The sequence below is a fragment of the Argopecten irradians genome, chromosome 8, assembly GCF_041381155.1.
Source record: "Argopecten irradians isolate NY chromosome 8, Ai_NY, whole genome shotgun sequence".
In the NCBI taxonomy this organism is placed as follows: Eukaryota; Metazoa; Mollusca; class Bivalvia; order Pectinida; family Pectinidae; genus Argopecten; species Argopecten irradians.
The window spans coordinates 21,841,958-21,866,428 of record NC_091141.1 but is presented as its reverse complement, the minus strand read 5'-3'; the positions used below and the strand labels follow the sequence as shown (position 1 = coordinate 21,866,428).

At 35.7% G+C, this 24,471-nt stretch overlaps 1 protein-coding gene across 3 annotated transcripts in view; it reads left to right on the top strand.

Moving 5' to 3' along the window:
• The window catches only part of LOC138329668 (ATP-dependent RNA helicase DHX29-like), a 32,784-nt gene extending 11,026 nt beyond the window's left edge, over positions 1-21,758 (top strand). For all 3 annotated transcript variants that reach the window (XM_069276912.1, XM_069276911.1, XM_069276913.1), the window contains 20 exons: positions 264-387; positions 930-1,031; positions 1,286-1,420; positions 2,512-2,832; positions 6,573-6,842; positions 7,150-7,326; positions 8,088-8,177; positions 9,412-9,507; positions 10,059-10,148; positions 11,511-11,650; positions 12,039-12,212; positions 14,069-14,197; positions 14,542-14,617; positions 14,932-15,153; positions 15,876-16,012; positions 16,190-16,280; positions 18,533-18,889; positions 19,298-19,429; positions 20,489-20,585; positions 21,659-21,758. In XM_069276912.1, the coding sequence (XP_069133013.1) occupies positions 264-387; positions 930-1,031; positions 1,286-1,420; positions 2,512-2,832; positions 6,573-6,842; positions 7,150-7,326; positions 8,088-8,177; positions 9,412-9,507; positions 10,059-10,148; positions 11,511-11,650; positions 12,039-12,212; positions 14,069-14,197; positions 14,542-14,617; positions 14,932-15,153; positions 15,876-16,012; positions 16,190-16,280; positions 18,533-18,889; positions 19,298-19,429; positions 20,489-20,585; positions 21,659-21,717 (3,019 nt within the window). In that variant the 3' untranslated portion in view covers positions 21,718-21,758. The remainder of the gene's footprint in view (positions 1-263; positions 388-929; positions 1,032-1,285; positions 1,421-2,511; positions 2,833-6,572; positions 6,843-7,149; positions 7,327-8,087; positions 8,178-9,411; positions 9,508-10,058; positions 10,149-11,510; positions 11,651-12,038; positions 12,213-14,068; positions 14,198-14,541; positions 14,618-14,931; positions 15,154-15,875; positions 16,013-16,189; positions 16,281-18,532; positions 18,890-19,297; positions 19,430-20,488; positions 20,586-21,658) is intronic.
• Positions 21,759-24,471: the final 2,713 nt, after the last annotated feature.

Here is a 24,471-nt window from a genome sequence, read left to right as displayed (position 1 = left end):
AAGGTCAGACACAAGCTAAGTCACAAGGTGAGATACAAGCTAAGTCGCAAGGTCAGATACAAGCTAACTCCCAAGGTCAGATACAAGGTCAAGACACAAGCTAAGTCACAAGGTCAGATACAAGCTTAGTCATAAGATCATACAAATGGGGTTATAAGGTTATACAAATGAGGTCACCAGGTCAGACATGATTATCATTTATGATAATTCCATCCAACAGACTGTTGGTTTGTCCAGGGTTTAGTCAAATATTTATATTCTAGGTGTATGGTGGATCGAAGGAAGGATGGCAAGCTGGAAGTTGTCCCCGAAATTCTCTGTGAAAATATCAAGGAGGCTGAGCACCTTGCATCAACACTGGCATTGTATGAGCTGTGTAAGGGGCAGGTTAGTGTTCTCGGGGGTTAGATAACTTCCCTCTATTCCATGCATGCTATCAGAAGCTTGAAGCTGTTAATGTTGAAAGGAATCTGATTTTGTGTTACAAGCAAGCATACATCAGATACATGTACCGGTGCAATATCACTCATTTATGCTATGTGATATATGATGAAGGAATACATATCAGATTACCATAGAAATGGTTCAAACATTTCTTGTCCTGACCATTACTTCTAGAATATGAAAGATATGGCACAAAGAAATGTGAAGAATGTTTGTTATCTGTTTGTTAAAAAAAATAGTCATATAAGAGCAAATTTTAGCGTATGCCGCCATTTTGTCCTCCTGTCCTTATGTAATGTTATTATTTCTGTTATGACGTACATGTAATAATGAGTTTCCAGGCGATGGTAACCGCTCCAGGTCATATAACATTAGTGACAAATACAAAAATATTATACAGGCAAAATCACTGGATATTATACAGGCAAAATCACTGGATATCAGGCTGATCATGTGATAAATAATCATATATCTGTTATTGGTAGTCGGTCCATCAGCTGTTACCCCCACCGTACAGGACAGTTTGGCTTGAATGGCTGGACCAGGAGAAAGAGCAGGCCGACTTAGTGAAACAGACAGAAAACAAGGTAAATCACTAAATAAAATATAATATTGTGTGCTGTATTGCTTCTCCAGAAATGTCATCCTTCATATTCCAGGGATTACTATCACTGTTGAAATATCCCATATCCACCCTTTGCAGAATATATCCACGTTTGAGGTATTTTCATCATAAAATAAATATGCTGTTAGTTGGTTTTAACAGGTAAATATCTATATTTCAATGCATAAAAAGCAATAGTAAACAATTTGTATAAATTGTTATTATTTATATTTTTAGCCTCGGGACCAATTTATAAGCAAATTGATGAAGAAATTGAAGATTTCAGTAAATATTATGGAAACCGACCCTGACGATAAGGACGGAAACAATGTTGTAGAGTCGTGGGAGGATCTGGACGACCTCGACACTTCGGTAATATCATATACTGACAAACTTCATATTTAAGTTCAAGAGAAAGCTCACACTAAAGTAATGTGGTATAAAAAATTAAAATACTCATATGAACATGGATATGATGGGCATGAAGGATAGAAATATTCTACCTTTGGAATCACTTAATTAGAGAGGGCGGGTTGTTGCTGGATTTTAGCCAAGATAAAAAAATAGGGGAGAAGGTTATTGCCAATTAAGTGGGGGCTTAATGATAGCAGAATATAATAGGTAAAAGCCCTTCACACAGCCTCAGAATTTACTTAGTTTAATGACACCTTTCGTGGAGTATCTCTATCCTTCATACCCTCATATGAAAAGTGTTAAAATGTTTAAATACTCTTTCTGAATATCTTAGTTTAAGCTATTGGAGACTTGTCTTTGAAGTGATCCACTGGCCTTGGATACATAATTACTGAAGACACTATATTGTAATAGTTGGTTCCATATTAAAAACATACAGGTTCTTCTAAACTGAAGTTTCATAAAAAAAAAATGGATAAGTCGGGCAAAACTACCAATGAGATTGTATTGAAGTACATGTGTATCTATCAACCGTGACTTAGAAATTTTCGAAAACTTGTCAAGGAAATGGTTTATTAAATTCAACGCAGAAAAAATAAATATTTCCTTTTTCCAAAATGAAGAAATATTACTGCTCCTCATATAACTTTCCAAATGTCCCTTTACTATTTGTCCAACACCATAAACACTTAGGTCTAATATTCTCTAATGATGGTAGTTGGTCATATTATATTGATTGCATTGCTATCTGCTTATAAAAAACTCAACAATCACAATTTTATTTCAATTTATTTGATTAAACAAACTATCTTTATGTATAGTTCTAAGCAGCAACTAGCCTTTAATATGTAAATGTATGTATGTTTGGAAAGGGCTTATCAATAAGTTGTAAGATCTTGTGCCCAATCTTTTTTGTTAAATACTAAAAAAAAGGCAAATAAAATATGTTTAAATTAAAATAATTAACGTTGCCATCCTTTGGATTCTTGTTATTTTAACATGTAGTTGTTCACCTTTTGTTAAAAGATTGCAATTTATTTTGCTTACAGGGATCTGAGGACTTTGAGGATGAACATGAAACAGAAGAAAAATTAAATGATTTCGTAGAACCATCCATGGATAATGTGAAGTCTAATTTACCAAAGTCACGGAAAAGGACTGGAGTATTGTCTGGTGCAGAGATGAAAAGTCTGTACGAACGTCGGTGTCAGGCGACAGGATTCCGCTCCCTGTTACAGACAAGACAGGAGTTACCAGTGTATAAACACCGGTCAGCAATCCTGGACAGTATCAATGGACAGAGTGTTGTTGTGATCGCTGGGGAGACGGGCAGTGGCAAGAGTACACAGATACCACAGTTTATACTGGAGGTGAGTACACAAATACCACAGTTTATACTAGAGGTGAGTACACAAATACCACAGTTTATACTGGAGGTGAGTACACAAATACCACAGTTTATACTGGAGGTGAGTACACAGATACCACAGTTTATACTGGAGGTGAGTACACAAATACCACAGTTTATACTGGAGGTGAGTACACAGATACCACAGTTTATACTGGAGGTGAGTACACAGATACCACAGTTTATACTGGAGGTGAGTACACAGATACCACAGTTTATACTGGAGGTGAGTACACAGATACCACAGTTTATACTGGAGGTGAGTACACAGATACCACAGTTTATACTGGAGGTGAGTACACAGATACCACAGTTTATACTGGAGGTGAGTACACAGATACCACAGTTTATACTGGAGGTGAGTACACAGATACCACAGTTTATACTGGAGGTGAGTATTACACAGATACCACAGTTTATACTGGAGGTGAGTACACAGATACCACAGTTTATACTGGAGGTGAGTACACAGATACCACAGTTTATACTGGAGGTGAGTACACAGATACCACAGTTTATACTGGAGGTGAGTACACAAATACCACATTTTATACTGGAGGTGAGTACACAGATACCACAGTTTATACTGGAGGTGAGTACACAGATACCACAGTTTATACTGGAGGTGAGTACACAGATACCACAGTTTATACTGGAGGTGAGTATTACACAGATACCACAGTTTATACTGGAGGTGAGTACACAGATACCACAGTTTATACTGGAGGTGAGTACACAGATACCACAGTTTATACTGGAGGTGAGTACACAGATATACCACAGTTTATACTGGAGGTGAGTACACAGATATATACCACAGTTTATATTGGAGGTGAGTACACAGATACCACAGTTTATACTGGAGGTGAGTACACAGATACCACAGTTTATACTGGAGGTGAGTACACAGATACCACAGTTTATACTGGAGGTGAGTACACAGATACCACAGTTTATACTGGAGGTGAGTACACAGATACCACAGTTTATACTGGAGGTGAGTACCTAAATACCACAGTTTATACTGGAGGTGAGTACACAAATACCACAGTTTATACCGGAGGTGAGTACACAGATACCACAGTTTATACTGGAGGTGAGTACACAGATACCACAGTTTATACTGGAGGTGAGTACACAGATACCACAGTTTATACTGGAGGTGAGTACACAGATACCACAGTTTATACTGGAGGTGAGTACACAGATACCACAGTTTATACTGGAGGTGAGTACACAGATACCACAGTTTATACTGGAGTTGAGTACACAGATATACCACAGTTTATATTGGAGGTGAGTACACAGATACCACAGTTTATACTGGAGGTGAGTACACAGATACCACAGTTTATACTGGAGGTGAGTACACAGATATACCACAGTTTATATTGGAGGTGAGTACACAGATACCACAGTTTATACTGGAGGTGAGTACACAGATACCACAGTTTATACTGGAGGTGAGTATTACACAGATACCACAGTTTATACTGGAGGTGAGTACACAGATACCACAGTTTATACTGGAGGTGAGTACACAGATACCACAGTTTATACTGGAGGTGAGTACACAGATACCACAGTTTATACTGGAGGTGAGTATTACACAGATACCACAGTTTATACTGGAGGTGAGTACACAGATACCACAGTTTATACTGGAGGTGAGTACACAAATACCACAGTTTATACTGGAGGTGTGTACACAGATACCACAGTTTATACTGGAGGTGAGTACACAGATACCACAGTTTATACTGGAGGTGAGTATTACACAGATACCACAGTTTATACCGGAGGTGAGTACACAGATACCACAGTTTATACCGGAGGTGAGTACACAGATACCACAGTTTATACTGGAGGTGAGTACACAGATACCACAGTTTATACTGGAGGTGAGTACATAGATACCACAGTTTATACTGGAGTTGAGTACACAGATGCCACAGTTTATACTGGAGTTGAGTACACAGATATACCACAGTTTATATTGGAGGTGAGTACACAGATACCACAGTTTATACTGGAGGTGAGTACACAGATACCACAGTTTATACTGGAGGTGAGTACACAGATACCACAGTTTATACTGAAGGTGAATACACAGATACCACAGTTTATACTGGAGGTGAGTACACAGATATACCACAGTTTATACTGGAGGTGAGTACACAGATATACCACAGTTTATACTGGAGGTGAGTACACAGATATACCACAGTTTATACTGGAGGTGAGTACACAGATACCACAGTTTATACTGGAGGTGAGTACACAGATACCACAGTTTATACTGGAGGTGAGTACACAGATACCACAGTTTATACTGGAGGTGAGTACACAGATATACCACAGTTTATACTGGATGTGAGTACACAGATATACCACAGTTTATACTGGAGGTGAGTACACAGATAGCACAGTTTATACTGGAGGTGAGTATTACACAGATACCACAGTTTATACTGGAGGTGAGTACACAGATACCACAGTTTATACTGGAGGTGAGTACACAGATACCACAGTTTATACTGGAGGTGAGTACACAGATATACCACAGTTTATATTGGAGGTGAGTACACAGATACCACAGTTTATACTGGAGGTGAGTACACAGATACCACAGTTTATACTGGAGGTGAGTACACAGATACCACAGTTCATACTGGAGGTGAGTACACAGATACCACAGTTTATACTGGAGGTGAGTACACAGATACCACAGTTTATACTGGAGGTGAGTACACAGATATACCACAGTTTATATTGGAGGTGAGTACACAGATACCACAGTTTATACTGGAGGTGAGTACACAGATACCACAGAGTACACAGATACCACAGTTTATACTGGAGGTGAGTACACAGATACCACAGTTTATACTGGAGGTGAGTATACAGATACCACAGTTTATACTGGAGGTGAGTACACAGATACCACAGTTTATACTGGAGGTGAGTACACAGATACCACAGTTTATACTGGAGGTGAGTATTACACAGATACCACAGTTTATACTGGAGGTGAGTACACAGATACCACAGTTTATACTGGAGGTGAGTACACAGATACCACAGTTTATACTGGAGGTGAGTACACAGATACCACAGTTTATACTGGAGGTGAGTACACAGATACCACAGTTTATACTGGAGGTGAGTACACAGATACCACAGTTTATACTAAAGGTGAGTACAGATACCACAGTTTATACTGGAGGTGAGTACACAGATACCACAGTTTATACTGGAGGTGAGTACACAGATACCACAGTTTATACTGGAGGTGAAAAGACAAAAAATATACGTAGTTTGAATTAGGCCACACCAAAACACAATTTGGATATTGAATTAGACCACAGCAAATTGTTAGTTTCTCAGGCTGGCCACATTTAATTTTTATGCTTGTATTTGCCCCCTTTTATTATGAAATTATTATTAATATATAATATTAAGTAAATAAAAATCTACATCCATCACATAAAAAAAAAATCAGGCATTGTTTATATTTAAACCTTTGCCACATGTATGTGAATGTTAACGTTCCTACACCATGTCCAACTAGGTTTTTTAAAACATTACCTGTCTTAGCCACCACAAATTAAAAAAAATAGCCTGAGAAACTAGAAGTTAATTTTATGTGGCCTTGCTAAATGTCAAATTTACTTACCTTACTGATAAATTTGTTGATTGCAGTACTTTGTAAGCCAGGGAGTAGGACACAAGTGTAACATCGTGTGTACAGAACCTCGACGAATCTCTGCTACAAGTCTTAGTCATCGCGTTTCCCAGGAGATGGGTGAGGGTGCCCTTGGAAGTCGGGACTCGCTAGTCGGGTATCAGATTCGGTTTGAGTCGAAATGTGGTCCAAATTCCCGTCTAGTGTACTGTACTACTGGGGTGTTGCTACGTAAGCTACAGACAGATCCTACACTGAAGGATGTGACTCACATTGTAGTGGACGAGGTCAGTATAGGAAGATAATGCTCTCCTAGATAATCAAAGGAACAAAATGGATTTTTTGTTTGTTAGGATAGAGTAAATAAAATTTGATGAAATTCTGAAAGACTATGATTATAAGAATTTGATTTTAATGGTAAATGAGAATTGTGGACTCTTCTAGCCCATATAAAAATAGTATTATTATTATAGTTGTACATGTGATATATATTTTCATGCTTTCAAATTTCTTTTCATTTAAAAAAAAAGTAGCAGTATTGTAGATGCAATCTTTGCATTGTTTAGACTATTTTCATTAGCTCTATTGTTGCAGGTCCATGAGCGCAGTGTCCAGTCTGATTTCCTCCTTGTCATCCTGCGTCGCCTGCTCCAGGTTCGGACAGACCTGAAGATCATTCTAATGAGTGCTACATTAGACAGCGAGAAGTTCTCGGCATATTTCCATCACTGTAGTATCATCAACATACCTGGCCGAACTTTCCCTGTGGAGGTAGCATATTACTGTAATGTTCAGTGAAAATCAGCTTACTTATAAATCACCATGCCCTTTGTCTGTAAGTTTGCTAGCTTACAACTTGATATATCCTGTCCAGTCTTATTCTGAGCTTTCGTAATAGGTTTGTTTAACCTATCAACCTCTTGAGAGTGAAACGGGAAAATCTTTTGACATTTAACATCTTGGTTCAACATTAGATTTAGCTTTTAAATTAAAGTGGATCTGCGCTGTGTTGCTCAACATACATGTATTACCACAAGCCCTCGACCTCTGTGTTGTGAGTTTGAACACCATGTGTGGCAGTTTCAAGGCACTGACTGTTTGTCGATGCTTTTTCTTCAGGTACTCTGACATTCCTCCACCATCGAAACTTGACATGTCCATATATGACCCAGGCTGTTAATGAGACATTAGACTAATCAAACCAAATCAATACAGAATTGTACCAGGAGAGTTGAGAAGATGAATGAATTACTTTTCACTTACCCTGTTCATTTTCTTTCGAGGAAGACTGGTGGTCTCTATGTTCTATAAAGTTAGTGTCTAAGCCTACAATGCATGGTTGTATGGTTGTGTCAATGTTGTTATATTATTGGAATTATTTAAAACATACAAATTAAAAGATCTTATTGAATGTGTTGATGTTGGGATAATTCTGTATGTAAGTGATAGCACATTTAACCACATAGAAGCTGCAATAGAATATACCTTAAGTTATAATCAATAATTGATGATGTATATAATTGTTATGGCAGGTTTACCATGTAGAAGATGTGATAGAACGAACCTTATATGTACTCGATGATGACTCGCCCTACGCTCTCAGACCTGAACAATTAGTCCAGGTAAGTGTCACAATGTCAAGGTAATTGTATCCCTATATCAATGTCATTGTATCCCTATGTCAAGGTCATTGTATCTCTATGTAAAGTCATTTTATCCCAATGCCAAGGGCATTGTATCCCTATGTCATGGTCATTGTATCCCTATGTCATGGTCATTGTATCCTTATGTCATGGTCATTGTATCCCTATGTCATGGTCATTGTATCCCTATGTCATGGTCATTGTATCCCTATGTCATGGTCATTGTATCCTTATGTCAAGGTCATTGTATCCTTATGTCAAGGTCATTGTATCTCTATGTCATGGTCATTGTATCTCTATGTCATGGTCGATGTATCCCTATGTCATGGTCGATGTATCCCTATGTCAAGGTCGATGTATCCCTATGTCATGGTCGATGTATCCCTATGTCAAGGTCTTTGTATCTCTATGTCATGGTCGTTATATCCCTATGTCATGGTCATTGTATCCCTATGTCATGGTCGATGTATCCCTATGTCATGGTCGATGTATCTCTATGTCATGGTCATTGTATCCCTATGTCATGATCGATGTATCTCTATGTCATGGTCATTGTATCTTTCTTTGTTTGTTTGTTTGATTTATTAACGTCCTATTAACAGCTATGGTCATGTATCCCTATGTCATGCCTATGTCATGGTCATTGTATCCCTATGTCATGGTCGATGTATCCCTATGTCATGGTCATTGTATCTCTATGTCATGGTCATTGTATCCCTATGTCATGGTCATTGTATCCCTATGTCAAGGTCATTGTATATCTATGTCAAGGTCATTGTATCCCTATGTCAATGTCATTTGATCCCTATGTCAAGGTCATTGTATCCCTATGTCATGGTCGATGTATCCCTATGTCATGGTCGATGTATCCCTATGTCAATGTCATTGTATCCTTATGTCAATGTCATTTGATCCCAATGTCAAGGTCATTGTATCCCTATATCAAGGTCAATGTATCCCTATGCCAAGGTCAATGTATCCCTATTCCAAGGTCAATGTATCCCTATGCCATGGTCATTGTATCTCTATGTTAAGGACATTGTATCCTTATGTCAAAATCATAATATTCTATGGTCAATGTGTAAATGTGTAAAATCTAAAAAAAAAAGTTATATTAAATAATTTGCATATGTTATCAAGGTCATTGCCTTCGTATATCAATCAGGCCAATTTGTGTATTTCATTTGTGTGAATGTTGATATTTTATCTCCAGGAAGAACAAGCTAACCTGGCAGTGACTGGTAAGGGAGGGGAGCAGACACGAGTAGATGTGTACTGGACCAAGGAGAATGTGTCAAAAATAGACAGGGTAGGTAATCCCTATCTATCCACAAGTCAATTAACAATAGGTTGTAACGTGCCTATACTATACATTAAACCATTAACTTTTTAATTACATTAAACAATGTTTTAAAGCAATCACTTCTGTGAAGCAGGTGGAAGCAGCTGATGGAAAGAAACTAATTGATTCATTAATAATATGAATATAGTGTAATCTATCAAATGCCGTCCTTGTCTGATCCAGATCAGTGCCTTCCCTGGCATTTCCCATCTTAATTATGATAAAATGTAATTAATAACTAACATCTGTATACTGACCAAATATGTTGGCCTTAATGACTTACAGTTTAGACAAGTTATACTAAAATAACAGTTTTACAGTCAAACCTGTCTTAGCGACCACCTCTGTATAAAGACAACCTGCTAAATAAAACCACTTTGTAAGAGTCTCATATGGCCAATTTCAATACAATTTGACCGGCCAGCTATAAAGACCATCTTACTTTGCCCCTGGAGTGGTCTCTATAGATAGATTTGAGTTGTTGTCAAGATTTTATGCTGTATATGTTTTCTTTACAGACTGACCTCTGTCCCGAGACGTACAGTTTACGGACACGTAACACTGTGACTAGGACTAACACTGACCGTATCAACATGGAGCTTATAGTGGTCAGTATCACAGCCAGGACTCTGTAAGGAGCAACTAATTATACTTCTTTGGGTGAAAACTAGTGGGGGCCGTGGTGGCCGAGTGGTTAAGATGTCCCAATATATAACCACAAGCTCTCCACTTCTGGGTCATGAGTTCGTATCCCATGTAGGGCAATTTCCAGGTACTGACCACTGATTGGTGGTTTTTCTCCGGATACTCTGGTTTTCCTTCACCATCAAACCCGGCACATCTTTACATTACCCTGTTAATAGAGGATTCAAAACTAAACAAACCAAAGTGAAGACTATGTACATTGTGAACAAATTTGTTTAGGGGATAGAATGTCATTTTTCATGTAGATGAGATCATGAATTTTACCCGTAGACCAGTAGATTCATGAAAAATGTTATTCTATCCCCATTCTAAAATTATCTAGGATGCGGTGATGCACACATGCCCTATTTTCCCTTAAAAAGTACCAAAAATCATCATGTATTATTTAATAGATAAATTTGAAATTGCCCGCTTCTTTCCTGTCAGCCAATCAGATCGCTCCTTACATTCTGATATCGCAAAGCTCCTCCTACTTCAATTATTCCCAACTGATGTCATTGTTGATCCTGCGATGTGGTATGAAAAGTGCAGCATTTTCTGATAGAATTACTGATTCGATTATTTATCAATGCATTTGTTGTCAGTGAGAAATCTAGTAATATTTGTCTCTAACATCAATGAAAATGGCTGAAATTGTTGTACAATCGATTGGCCTAGATCACAAAAGTTAATGCGTACAATGTTTTTGAACGGATATTTTTTACATACTAGTTTTTTGTGAATCTACCGCCAGTTATTTATAAAAGTGTCATAGTTAAGTCATGGTCGGGATCTGCTGTGTTTAGTTTGTCAGTTGATCCCCTGATAGGCCTATTATGAACAACTGACTGAAAATTCAGTTGTACATTTGAATCTTCTATGTTTCGATTACATTTAATTTTCTAATTTTCAGTTCATATACACTTTTAATGACATAGGCCTTCTTCGTGATCGGTATTTGACAATATGAAAGTCGTGTACTAGTTTTCGACCTTGCCACAACAACATAATAAATTTCTATGAATGAAATCGGAATTAGATCATGAAAATAATCCAATTAAAACAGATGTTATATCAACATTATTTTAGAATTATTGTTAATTAATAATTTGTGAGTGTTACAGTGCTGTTTGCTTTAGCATATTAATAAAACATACATCAATTCATGATCTCTCCAAACTTAAGCATTTTAATAATTTACACTATGAAATAACACTGATGTAATTGATTATTTGAATATTTAATATCAGTTCATTACACTACTGGTCAGATGATACCAATTACAGGAACTACTGTGCTATCTGGAGAAAAGTCCGGAGTTTTCCAAGGTAGAAGGTGCTGTTCTTATATTCATGCCTGGCTTGGCTGATATTCAGGAATTGTATGAACTTCTAATGGCTGATCGCAACTTTACAAAGTCTCAAAGGTTAGTTTAAAAGGATTACTTACAAGTTGTATCATAGATGGCACCAGATATGTATTTCAACAAATTGTTGAATTTTCACCTGTTCAAGTTATGAAATTTAGGGCATTTGAGGTTGTAAAAAGTGTGAGATTTGAACTTTGAACAGGGCATAATTTTGAATGCATATGAAGCAGGAAAAAAACTTAATGTGATAACTTTATTAGGATGAGTGAGTAATTCATTATAAAAACATGTGGTTAACATTGTTCCTGAGAAGACAATTTGTTTATAGGTGACACATTGCTTCAAATAATAATCTTCATCTCATTTATTGAACTAAATCAGAAATTTAACTCACTTATAGACAGGGTTGAATTAAGAACATGTACTGTAATTTTTTCTACACCAGGTACCAGGTGATTGCTCTGCACTCTATTCTGTCATCATCAGACCAGAATGAAGCCTTCAGAGTTCCTCCCCCGGGGATCAGGAAGGTTGTCATAGCAACCAATATAGCAGAAACTGGTATAACAATACCTGATGTGGTGTTTGTTATTGACACGGGCAGAGTAAAAGAAACTAGGTAACTATATGAACTTTTCTTTATCAGTATTTCTTTGTAATATGGTGGCTTCAACATCCCAAAACGACATGGATAAAGTACAATTTACCATTGATTACTCCCAACTTCCTTTGGTTGATGTCACAAAAATCACATCAAAAGATGACCTCAGAATCACTGGTACTAATCAATCGTATATTTTTCTTTACTCACCTTGTTTTGGGATCTTGCAACCCTAGTATTAATATCCTGATTAATTTATTTAGATATACAGTAAAACACGCTTACAATGAATTCCTGGATATAACATAGTCATCTTCATTCCTTTTCATAGTTCTTATACGATGTTTGTAATGTATAATAAATTATGTTTATAGAGAAGTGAATTTCTTGGTCCCCAGAGGTTAGTTATAACTAGGTTTTACTGTTACAGTAGTTGGTGATTTTAACAATTTCCTTTACACTGAATTAGTCTAGATATTTTCATCATCTTAATCTATAGTTATGCATTTGTCAAAGTTAAGAAGTAAATAAATGAATTGTCATACACAGTAATGAAAATGTTAATTTCTTTTTTTTTTCCAATGAATTACTTAGTAATAAACTGATTGAACATTGATATGTATGTATAGGAGAAACGCCGAAAACTGTGGAATAGTCAAGATAATGAATTGTTCGAGGGCCGAGGGGCCGAGAACTATTCATTATCTTGACTATTCCACAGTTTCAGGTGTTTCTCATACTTAAAACATGGCACCAAAAGTCACTGGTTCTCTCAACTATTACACTGGGTATTGTTTAACTATTCCACAGCTCCAGGTAAACCCCTTACTATCTATTAAGACCTTGAGATCTATTTATGATGCATTTCAATACCTCACTAAGAGACCATGTATCATGATTTGCATGACATTTTTGAGAGATCTATGCACAGGTGCTATATAGTACTCACAACGAAACATTTGCTCAGTTTAGTTTTCACTGTTTCACATGGAGGACCATACATGTGTAGCTCTGCCAAAGCCGCCATCTTGAAAACACATTTTGAACTTCTTCTAAAGTTCTACCCATGCAGTTCGACTGAAACTTGCATGAAATTATCCTTACATGGTCATGACCAAGTGTTTTTATTTTTTAACCATGACACCATATCTAATCTAATTAATTTCCTATACAGCTATTGCCAGGGTAGTCAGATGACCATTAAGGTCCTTGGGCCTCTTGTTACAGAATATGAAGTATTTTGGATAAAAAAGATATGAAAAAATAGGAAAATGGAAATATAAGACAGAAACAAGTCATTTCTTTTCGATAGAACATTAAGCTGTGGTTTTATGGAATTCCATCTAAACCTCTCTTTTCCGTATTTATAAAAGTGAATCCATTTATGACGTATGGATATAGTCGTTGTGAAAGAAATGATGCAATTTATTTTGGAATTAAGTGATGAAAATTGCATACATATAAAAATATGTGTACAAATACATCATGACAGGTACCTGGGATTTATCTTTAATAAAAAATGGTTGTTGTAGCTTGGAATTCTGGATTTGTTTGTCACTTCTGTTATTACTATTGTTCCATATCTCCATGGATTTTATGAATGTAAATTCCCTAAAGGAATATGGATATAATGTTGACTATGTGCTTAGTAATGTTCATCGTCACCAGTCATTAATTTCACCTTTAACTGTGGAATAGTTACCTTTTACTGTGGAATAGTTCACGAACTATTACACAGGAAAAGGTAACTATTCCACAGTAGTAGGTGATAATAGTAGACTTTGTCTCAACGATACCTCAAGCTGTAATAATAGATGACATCAAAGCCATGTTTTGAAGGGGCTTAATAAACGAAAACACCCTGTTAAACCTAGGTACATGGAGTCAAGTCAGATGAGTGCCCTGAGGGAGGTGTACATCAGTAAAGCTAATGCCAAACAGAGACAGGGACGTGCAGGACGCGTCAGGGAAGGCTTTTGTTTCAGAATGTACACCAAGGAAAGGTAAGGATTATCTCCCTTTGTTAACAAGTTGTCTTCCTTAGTTTACAGAAGTTGAGATGAGAGAAGGAATGTCTCCTGTTTAGTGTTTCAAAGATTGATAAAGATAAAGATGCTGTACAAAGTAACAATATTTCTTGATCAGACAGACTCTTCATTTTTTTGCCACGGGGAAGAAAATGCATACTCTGACATGATTATGGAAGTGTATAGTACTATGCTTTTTAAAGGAAAGCAGGACAGTTCTTATTATATAAAATAGCCTTTCCTATAGCTGAATTTTGTGCATGGCATTTTGTTCCATTCTGTGTTATGTTTTCCATTGTGCCTGTTTTGTTGTAATGTAGATACCAGGATATGGCTCCCTACACTGTACCAGAGATACAGCGTGTTCCTCTCGAGGAGCTCTGTCTACACATCATGGTAAGTTCTGGGCTACAGTCTTCTTAAATAAGTCATTAACTTCAAACATACTTGTTACCATGGGAAAAATTCCTTAATGATCAAACCTTTCAAATAAAAGTTTACAATATTTCCATTGCTATTTAGAAACTTATCATGTCCCTCCTTTGTATTTGTTGGAGAAAAAAAAGTAAAAAACTTAACATGGTTTAATGACTCGGGGCCTTGGCCAAGTTTGATCTACTATTTCATTGGATCCTATTTGGGTGAGTTATGGGCTTTTGATTGATGAAAGCAGGGGATATAAATTTCATGCATTTGCTTGTTTTGTACAGAAATGTGATTTGGGAGAGCCTGAGGACTTTCTATCAGAGGCCCTTGATCCCCCTCGGCCTAATGTTATTGCTAGAGCAATGGGGATGTTACATGAGGTAGGAGCGTGTCGGGAGGGGTCAAAGCTCACTCCTCTGGGTCACCACTTGGCGTCTCTGCCTGTTCATGTTCGAATTGGTAAAGTTCTTCTGATTGGTGCAGTGTTTGGATACCTGGAGCCTGTGGTAAGTTTATTCTAGTATCTTATGTAAACTTCTGATTGGTGCAGTGTTTGGATACCTGGAGCCTGTGGTAAGTTTATTCTAGTATCTTATGTAAACTTCTGATTGGGCAGTGTTTGGATACCTGGAGCCTGTGGTAAGTTGGTCTGGTATCTTATGTAAGCTTCTTATTGGTGCAGTGTTTGGATACCTGGAGCAGAATAAAACAGATTTATTGTTGGTAAACTTTTAGTATAATAGAACATGTGAAGTGTTCTCTTGTTATTTTTTATTTATTTTTTTCGAACCCATTTAGCATTTAACCATTTAAAGATTCACCACCCTCTGACAAATGGTATTTTTTCTCTATCAAATCCAGGAGCAGACAATTTAGTATTTCTTTTCAGTTACAAAAGTAACTTACTTTACGCCATTACCTTTTTTGAAAAGTTTAAGGTCCTAATTTTACTTCAAGATAAAAATATTTAAAACAATTAATTGCATCCAGAAAAAATTTCGCGGCACTATGTCCTGTATTGAATGAAGTACTGATTCTGCATGCACCAAAAGCAAATTAAGTTATTTTATATTATTTTTGTGCGTTAATTAGATATATTTATAAACGATTAAACACCAATGTCGGCTGTGGAGCATCTTAAAGTTTTGGCACTGTCACTAAATGAAGAAAATAATTATATCAAACTTGATTATGAATGGTTATTGATGAAATGGTTTTTTTATTTCAGGCGGTAATCGCAGCTGCCATGACGACCAAGTCTCCATTTGTTGCTCCCATACAGAAACTTGACCTTGCCCAGGCGGCTAAAGTGTCATTATCCACAGCTGCATCAGATCACCTGACAGTCTATAAGGCCTATCTTGGGTGAGTCAGTTCCCGATTTAGTTTTTACCCTTTCAAAATTCATCCAGATTTCTAACTGATATAATATTGAAAGAAATTTCAGTGTCTCAGTACTTTCAATAAATTTATTTATATTTTTTTTTAATTTTTATTCTTTCTCTGTTGCTTGCTTGCAAATGACTTTGGTATATCATACAGATGGCAACAGGCTAAGAAAGAGGGAGGTCATGTTGAACAGCAATATTGTCAGAAGTACTTCCTCAGGAGAAACACACTTTTAGAGATAGAGGTATGTATTAATCAATTACAAACCTATTAGGATACACTTCTAGAGATAGAGGTATGTATTTATCAATTACAAACCTATTAGGATACACTTCTAGAGATAGAGGCATGAATTAATCAATTACAAACCTATTAGGATACACTTCTAGTGATAGAGGTATGTATTAATCAATTATAAACCTATTAGGATACACTTCTAGTGATAGAGGTATGTATTTATCAATTACAAACCTATTGTGATACACTTCTAGTGATAGAGGTATGTATTAATCAATTACAAACCTATTGTGATACACTTCTAGTGATAGAGGCATGTATTAATCAATTACAAACCTATTGTGATACACTTCTAGTGATAGAGGTATGTATTAATCAATTACAAACCTATTGTGATACACTTCTAGTGATAGAGGTATGTATTAATCAATTACAAACCTATTGTGATACACTTCTAGTGATAGAGGTATGTATTAATCAATTACAAACCTATTGGGATACTCTTCTAGAGATAGAGGTATGTATTAATCAATTACAAACCTATTAAGATACACTTCTAGAGATAGAGGTATGTATTAATCAATTACAAACCTATTGTGATACACTTCTAGTGATAGAGGTATGTATTAATCAATTACAAACCTATTAAGATACAATTCTAGAGATAGAGGTATGTATTAATCAATTACAAACCTATTAGGATACACTTCTAGTGATAGAGGTATGTATTAATCAATTACAAACCTATTAGGATACACTTCTAGAGATAGAGGTATGTATTAATCAATTACAAACCTATTAGGATACACTTCTAGTGATAGAGGTATGTATTAATCAACTACAAACCTATTACAATACACTTCTAGTGATAGAGGTATGTATTGATCAATTACAAACCTATTGGGATACACTTCTAGTGATAGAGGTATGTATTAATCAACTACAAACCTATTACAATACACTTCTAGTGATAGAGGTATGTATTGATCAATTACAAACCTATTGGGATACACTTCTAGAGATAGAGGTATGTATTAATCAATTACAAACCTATTGTGATACACTTCTAGTGATAGAGGTATGTATTAATCAATTACAAACCTATTAAGATACACTTCTAGAGATAGAGGTATGTATTAATCAATTACAAACCTATTAGGATACACTTCTAGTGATAGAGGTATGTATTAATCAATTACAAACCTATTAGGATACACTTCTAGAGATAGAGGTATGTATTAATCAATTACAAACCTATTAGGATACACTTCTAGAGATAGAGGTATGTATTAATCAACTACAAACCTATTACAATACACTTCTAGTGAAAGAGGTATGTATTGATCAATTACAAACCTATTGGGATACACTTCTAGTGATAGAGGTATGTATTAATCAACTACAAACCTATTACAATACACTTCTAGTGATAGAGGTATGTATTGATAAATTACAAACCTATTGGGATACACTTCTAGAGATAAAAGTATCTTTTAAAAAATTCTTGAATATAGAAATAAATTTCATCACATAACTGGCCCGTTCAGCTATGTCATACGGCCATGTCATAAATATCCTAAGATACATATGACATTGTATTAATACTACTATAACATCACATATAGATTTGACGTTATAATATCTGTATGACGTGGCATGATTGTTTCAGTAAACGGAAACGTCACATCCGAGCCGGAATTCTACTGTTTTATATAGAGACAAAATTGAAAGTTTTGCTTATATTTCTATTAATAAAAGTTATGTGATAAATAGAATCTTACACTCATTACTATGTAAAATGAAATCAATCAAACTCGTTCAATAATTTTATATGCCACTCGCCTAAAGGCTTTTGGCATATCAAATTATTGAATTAGTTTGATAAATTTTCTATCACATAGCCACTCATGAAAGATCCTCTTTAAATCCTCTTGGAATTCATTTCTAATTTTTACAGGTATATGTGTGTTAATCAATTATAAACCTATTAGAACATTCTTTTAAGAGATAGATATAATTATGTATTACTCAATTATATGATAAAGAAAATAAATTATAAGCCTCTCTGGACTTAATCTTTAATTCCTCAAATAAAATGTCTGCATCCATATTTCGCGCAATCTTTTTAAAATACACTCTTGATGGTTCTATCTATCTCTTGTTCTGGTATCTCAGAAACATTCTCAAAATTGCATCATCTGTATCAAATCTGGGTCCTTTTTCATTAAATTGCAAGTGGCTTTCTTTTCTTTTTTACAGAATCTATCCAATGATTTGATTCGTCTTGTGAAATCTATAGGATTCAGTGAGTCCAGACTGTCACAAAAACAGAAAAGCACCTTCGAGCCTGGCTCTGTGCTTCAGATCAGTAAGTCAACAGTGGGCATGAGTACAGATATTGACTTAAAAACTGTCGCTATGGTGAAGGCAGCTATTGCTGCTGGACTCTACCCCAATGTTGCCAAGATAACATACAATGCCCCTGTTGATGCTGCTGCCAACCCACGTAGAAACCATGTGTGTATCGGAGACACGGCCCAAGGTCCTGCCGGTGTACATCCGTCATCTGTCAACAGGACACTAGCAACCAGTGGGTGGATAGCATATCAGGAGAAGGTAAATAGTAGTTAAATCAGACTATATCTAAATTATTATCACCAGTATCATATAAACAGTGTATTGAGTTAATCATATGTATTCACTATTGACATTTGGTTTATTTTTATGATATTTTCTCCATTGGTAGATTTCAATGATTTTTCTCCATTTGATACATTTCAATTACATTTTCTCTTTTTCTAGGAATCGAATGGAAAATAGTTTTAAACTATTAAATTACATGACTTGTATTATTGCAAAAAGATGAAAATTAATCATATAACCATTTTTTACGTTTATTTGAATTTCTTGTTACATATACTATATTTTAATTTACTATATTTTAATTTCACTGGATAATTTAATTAATTATATGCATACATGTAATATTTGCAGAGCAACAATAAACTTTAATTTAAATTTTAGGTAACAACATCTAAAGTGTATCTAAGGGAGGTAACTCTAGTTTCCCCATTTTCGCTGTTACTGTTTGGTGGTGATATACATGTTCAGCATACAGAACAACTAGTCACTGTAGACGAGAGAATATCCTTTTCGGTAAGAACTGCTTCACATAACGTTTGTAGTCACTGTAGACGAGAGAATATCCTTTTCGGTAAGAAGTGCTTCACATAACGTTTGTAGTCACTGTAGACGAGAGAATATCCTTTTCGGTAAGAACTGCTTCACATAACGTTTGTAGTCACGGTAGACGAGAGAATATCCTTCTCGGTAAGAACTGCTTCACATAACTTTTGTAGTCACTGTAGACGAGAGAATATCCTTTTCGGTAGGAACTGCTTCACATAACGTTTGTAGTCACTGTAGACGAGAGAATATCCTTTTCGGTAAGAACTGCTTCACATAACGTTTGTAGTCTCGGTAGACGAGAGAATATCCTTTTCAGTAAGAACTGCTTCACATGACGTTTGTAGTCACGGTAGACGAGAGAATATCCTTTTCGGTAAGAACTGCTTCACATAACTTTTGTAGTCACGGTAGACGAGAGAATATCCTTTTCGGTAAGAACTGCTTCACATAACGTTTGTAGTCACGGTAGACGAGAGTATATCCTTTTCGGTAAGAACTGCTTCACATAACGTTTGCAGTCACAGTTGACGAGAGAATATCTTTTACGGTAAGAACTGCTTCACGTAACGTTTATAGTTACGATAGTAATGAGAGAATATCCTTTATGGTAAGAACTGCTTCACATAACATTTGTAGTTACGATAGACGAGAGAATATCCTTTACGGTAAGAATTGCTTCACATAACGTTTGTAGTCACAGTTGACGGGAGAATATCCTTTATGGTAAGTACTGCTTCACATAACGTTTATCCTTTATGGTAAGAACTGCTTCACATAACGTTTGTAGTCACGGTATACGAGAGAATATATCCATTTTTAAAAAATGGTGCTGATTTTGCCTAGAAGCTCAATAATTACCTTAAAAGGAGAATAAAAGGAGAATCTGTGATTTGTTAAATACTTTCAGGCGCAAACTATCATATGTCACAATTAAAATTTTCTTTCCGATTCTTTACTTGATATAAATTCTAGTTTATCTCTTAGTGATAGTAAGCTAACTGTTAGTTGTATTGTTCTTTTGTACAGACATATGCTAAGACTGGAGTTATGTTCCGTGAATTAAGAAACTTGTTGGATAAACTTCTGGAAAAGAAATTAGCACAACCTTCACTTGATTTACTGGGTAAGTATATTGTAATCTGCATTACAACATGACAGAGGTATTATATATAATCCAGAGATTATTGCCTGGTTGGTAGATGATGATTATGTAAAGTATAATTTAAGGGGGCAAAAGATTTTTGCTCAAAGTTATGTGTGCCATATTTTTCATACTCACGAAGCAAAATGAGCTTTTGATTCATCGCCTAAATTTATCAACATTTTGCGAATTACATGTACAATACTTTCAATGCATAGGTTTTAATTTTACAAGTACAAATAAGAGCTCAAAATGATTTTTGGTAGTACTGCCAAAAAGTATCATTATTATGTCTACATGTATAGTGAAAATAAATAAGTAGACTAAATACGATCAGATTGTGGTCTACAATTTCCTACATTTTTACAGTGTTATTAGTAATTGAAAAGTGATTTCTGCAGGTATGTTTCCATCAAAACACCAATTTAACAGTTCATAATTTTTGTGTTGTAACTAACGGTTATCCGGCCATCTGAAGACATTTGAATGATTTTCAAAGCTTAATTAATCAAACCTTATGGTTTTTAATAGATTAAAGAAGAAAGATGTCAAAATTTTCACCCAGTTTCGGCACATAAGACTTTAAAAAGAAACAAAATCAATGAAATAAAAATATACATGATTGTATGTAACTCACTCACTTCTTATTTTATCTGCCAAAATACATGTAACTAGCTATATGTACATAGTAACAGGGAGCTGCTAGTAAAGATTTTTTAAATTTAGTACTTCACCCCTCCTATCCCCATGTGTGACACACATGTACATTATTATTGTCTTATTGACAAATACTGCTCTATATTCTTTCGTCTAAATATGCCTTCACAGTCTTTTGTCAAAAGACTTCAGAAGCCTTCGGAAAGCATAACTTCATTATTTCCTTATAACATAATGCTTTAGTTTGTCAGGTGCGACATTGGAACAAAGTATATTATCTATGAAGTTAAAACATTCCCATGATTGCATCTGGGAGTATTAATCACTTGAGAGATACAAGATGTTTCTTATTTGAGACTTACACTTTCAATAAAATCTCTATTTGATGTATGTTTCAGGTGACAAGCTAATAACCCTGATTTGTGAACTGCTTTGGTCAGAACGAACGAGTAGATGATATCTATGTGATGATATTTAATAAATGAAATGTTAATATTGTTATAGAGATTGGCGTTATTTATACTCCTGATACATTGTATACTGAAATCACCTTATCTTTCTGTCTGTCCAAATGTAGGCATTATCATACTAACCCCTGTACTGCTCAGGATTATTTTAGAAAAATTAAAGTTATAAACTTTTATAATAATAAATAGAGCAAATACCATGGTAATAATCATCATCAGCATCCTCGATACTTCAGGAGTTACTATCACTGCATTATATTCACCCCTGAAAATATCTCATAGTAAAACTGTAGCCTGTTCAGCAGAAAAAATCTGACCAAATCGCAGGCTTGCAGAAAGAGAGAGCGATGCTAACTTCAAAACCACAATGTACCATTATTTGATTATAGTGATGTACATCAAAGGACCATATTACCTGTATCTTCTATTGCCTTCAGTTTTGCTATAACATGTTCCAGGGGTGAGATAACATCAGTGGTAGTACCCCCTGTAGTATCATGGATGAATCATCATATATGATATATCAGGATGACCTATAATCATCATGCTTCATCATCCGCCATGCGCAGTCCATAAACTGTTCATTTAAACGACTTCTTCTCAATAACCGAAAGGTACAGGCTACTCACAGTGGGCATGTAGAATTCTGGAATGAAATGCTTCTAATTTTGTTTTTAAATGGAAGACCTTAACTTAAATTTGACCTTTAGTCAAAGCCACATGGATCCAACAGGCTACAATCTTTAACAATTTACCAGACTTATTATGTACAATGTACTTCATTTCTACTATATGTGACATTGTATTTAGTCAAATGACCATTAAGGCCCATTGGGCGGGCATCTTGTTGTCTTAAGAAATAAATCATATAAAATGCAGTTTGAATTTTAATAAAATACAAAATACTGAAAATTGCTATAGAGTGCAACAGGTCAACAATTGAAAAAAAATCAATATTTCATGATTTTCAAAATAATGAAAAATTTTGAAAGAAAGAACATGAAGTACATATATACATTTGTGTCATTTAACAAGCAATGCCTGAACCTGATGTCGACTCATGTAACAGCAGATAGTGAATGTTACAGTTCATTTGCCATGACCTTATCGACATTCCATGGGATACTATTACTGTCGTATGGACTATGGACTTTGTCATAGCAAACTTGAAGGCTCTGTATGCGACAACCGATGAGCAGTTAACTTTGTCCTTTGATGTACATAAAAATAATAAAATAACAGTACATTATGGTTTTTTTTGGCTTTGAAGTTGGGTGACGCTCTCTGTAATCTTTACGGGAAGTTTTGCCCTGAACCGCTTTCAATTTTACTAGGAGATGGTGTAGAGGTTGATATAACGACTGTGAAGGTTACCACTGACTACCATTTCAACCTCGCGACATCATGCCTAAGAATTGAATGCATAAATTTGGAAACAAGGCTGGTATTATTGTACAGGATACAAACGGTAGAATTTTCGTTAAAAAATCCGTAATACAAACGGTAGGATTTTCGTTAAAAATATACATAATTTTCATGTTTCGACAACTGATTTGCAGTCGTTGCTTTTTTTGAGTTGATTTAATAGTGGAAATCTGAATGGAAGGATATTTGTAAAACTTGTAACAACGTTGATGTACGAGAGAAAGTACCCATTCATATTTGGAGAGGAATAATAGGCATTTTCTACTCTCGGAATTGCAATGTCGTATCCGGATTACACTTGATTGAACTTGCTCCAGAATCAAAATATCCTGCAACGTTAGCCACCTATGTAGGCAGGCCTTCGCAGACACAAGATTATCATTGGTATATTTTCCTCGTCTGAGAAATTCCAAGAGATTACGCAACTGCCTCAATGGAATTGATGGTGCCAAAAACATAAGCGACGACTTCAATATTTTTGGAAATGACCAAGAATTGCATGGCAAACGCTTACAAAGCTTGCGTAGTGTCATGCAGAGACTGAAGAAAGAATTATAAGCATCAAACTATCGAAATGTGAATTTCATAAAAGAAAAGTTTAACTTTCGGCTATGTCTTCTCGAGCAAAATGATTTTCACCCGCAGTCTCCTTAGACTCCTATATATCTCCAGATTTATACCTGACTTTGCAACAATCGCCGCACCTATTCGTGCGCTTACCAAAAAACAGTAAAATGGAACGAAGGAGAAGCTCATTGGTGATGACATGACTTACTGTCCCGATGCAAGTCCTGTAGGATTAGGAGTTTTATTTACCCAGGATAACAAGATCATAAGTACGCAGGTAAAGCACTGGCTGACGTGGAGAAGAGATATTCACAGACGGCGAAGGAAGAATTGGCGATTGTATGGGGATGCAAACATTTCCAACGCAGCTCGACACTCAAATGTTGCTGAGGAATATCTCATCGTTAACGATGCAGTTCCAAGGGCAACGACATTGAAAGAAATTATACAGGCTACAAGCGAGGATAATACTATTGAAAAAAAATGTGTCTTGTAGATGGACAGGAGCTTTCGGAACTCTTCTTTAGCGGCGAGTGCGGAAAACTCACCGTTACTTTTACATGTTATGGAAGTGTATTGCTACACCAGTCGCGAATAGGTAATTTCAACTACGCTCACGGGAACAACAAGTTGTAGTGAAAACAAAGTCTTTTGAACTACAATATTGCAGCTAAAGTGATGGTAGCTTAAGATCCTCTTGCATCTCGTGACGCATCCTTCTTCCCTGGTCTTGCAGTTCCAGTGGAATTTAT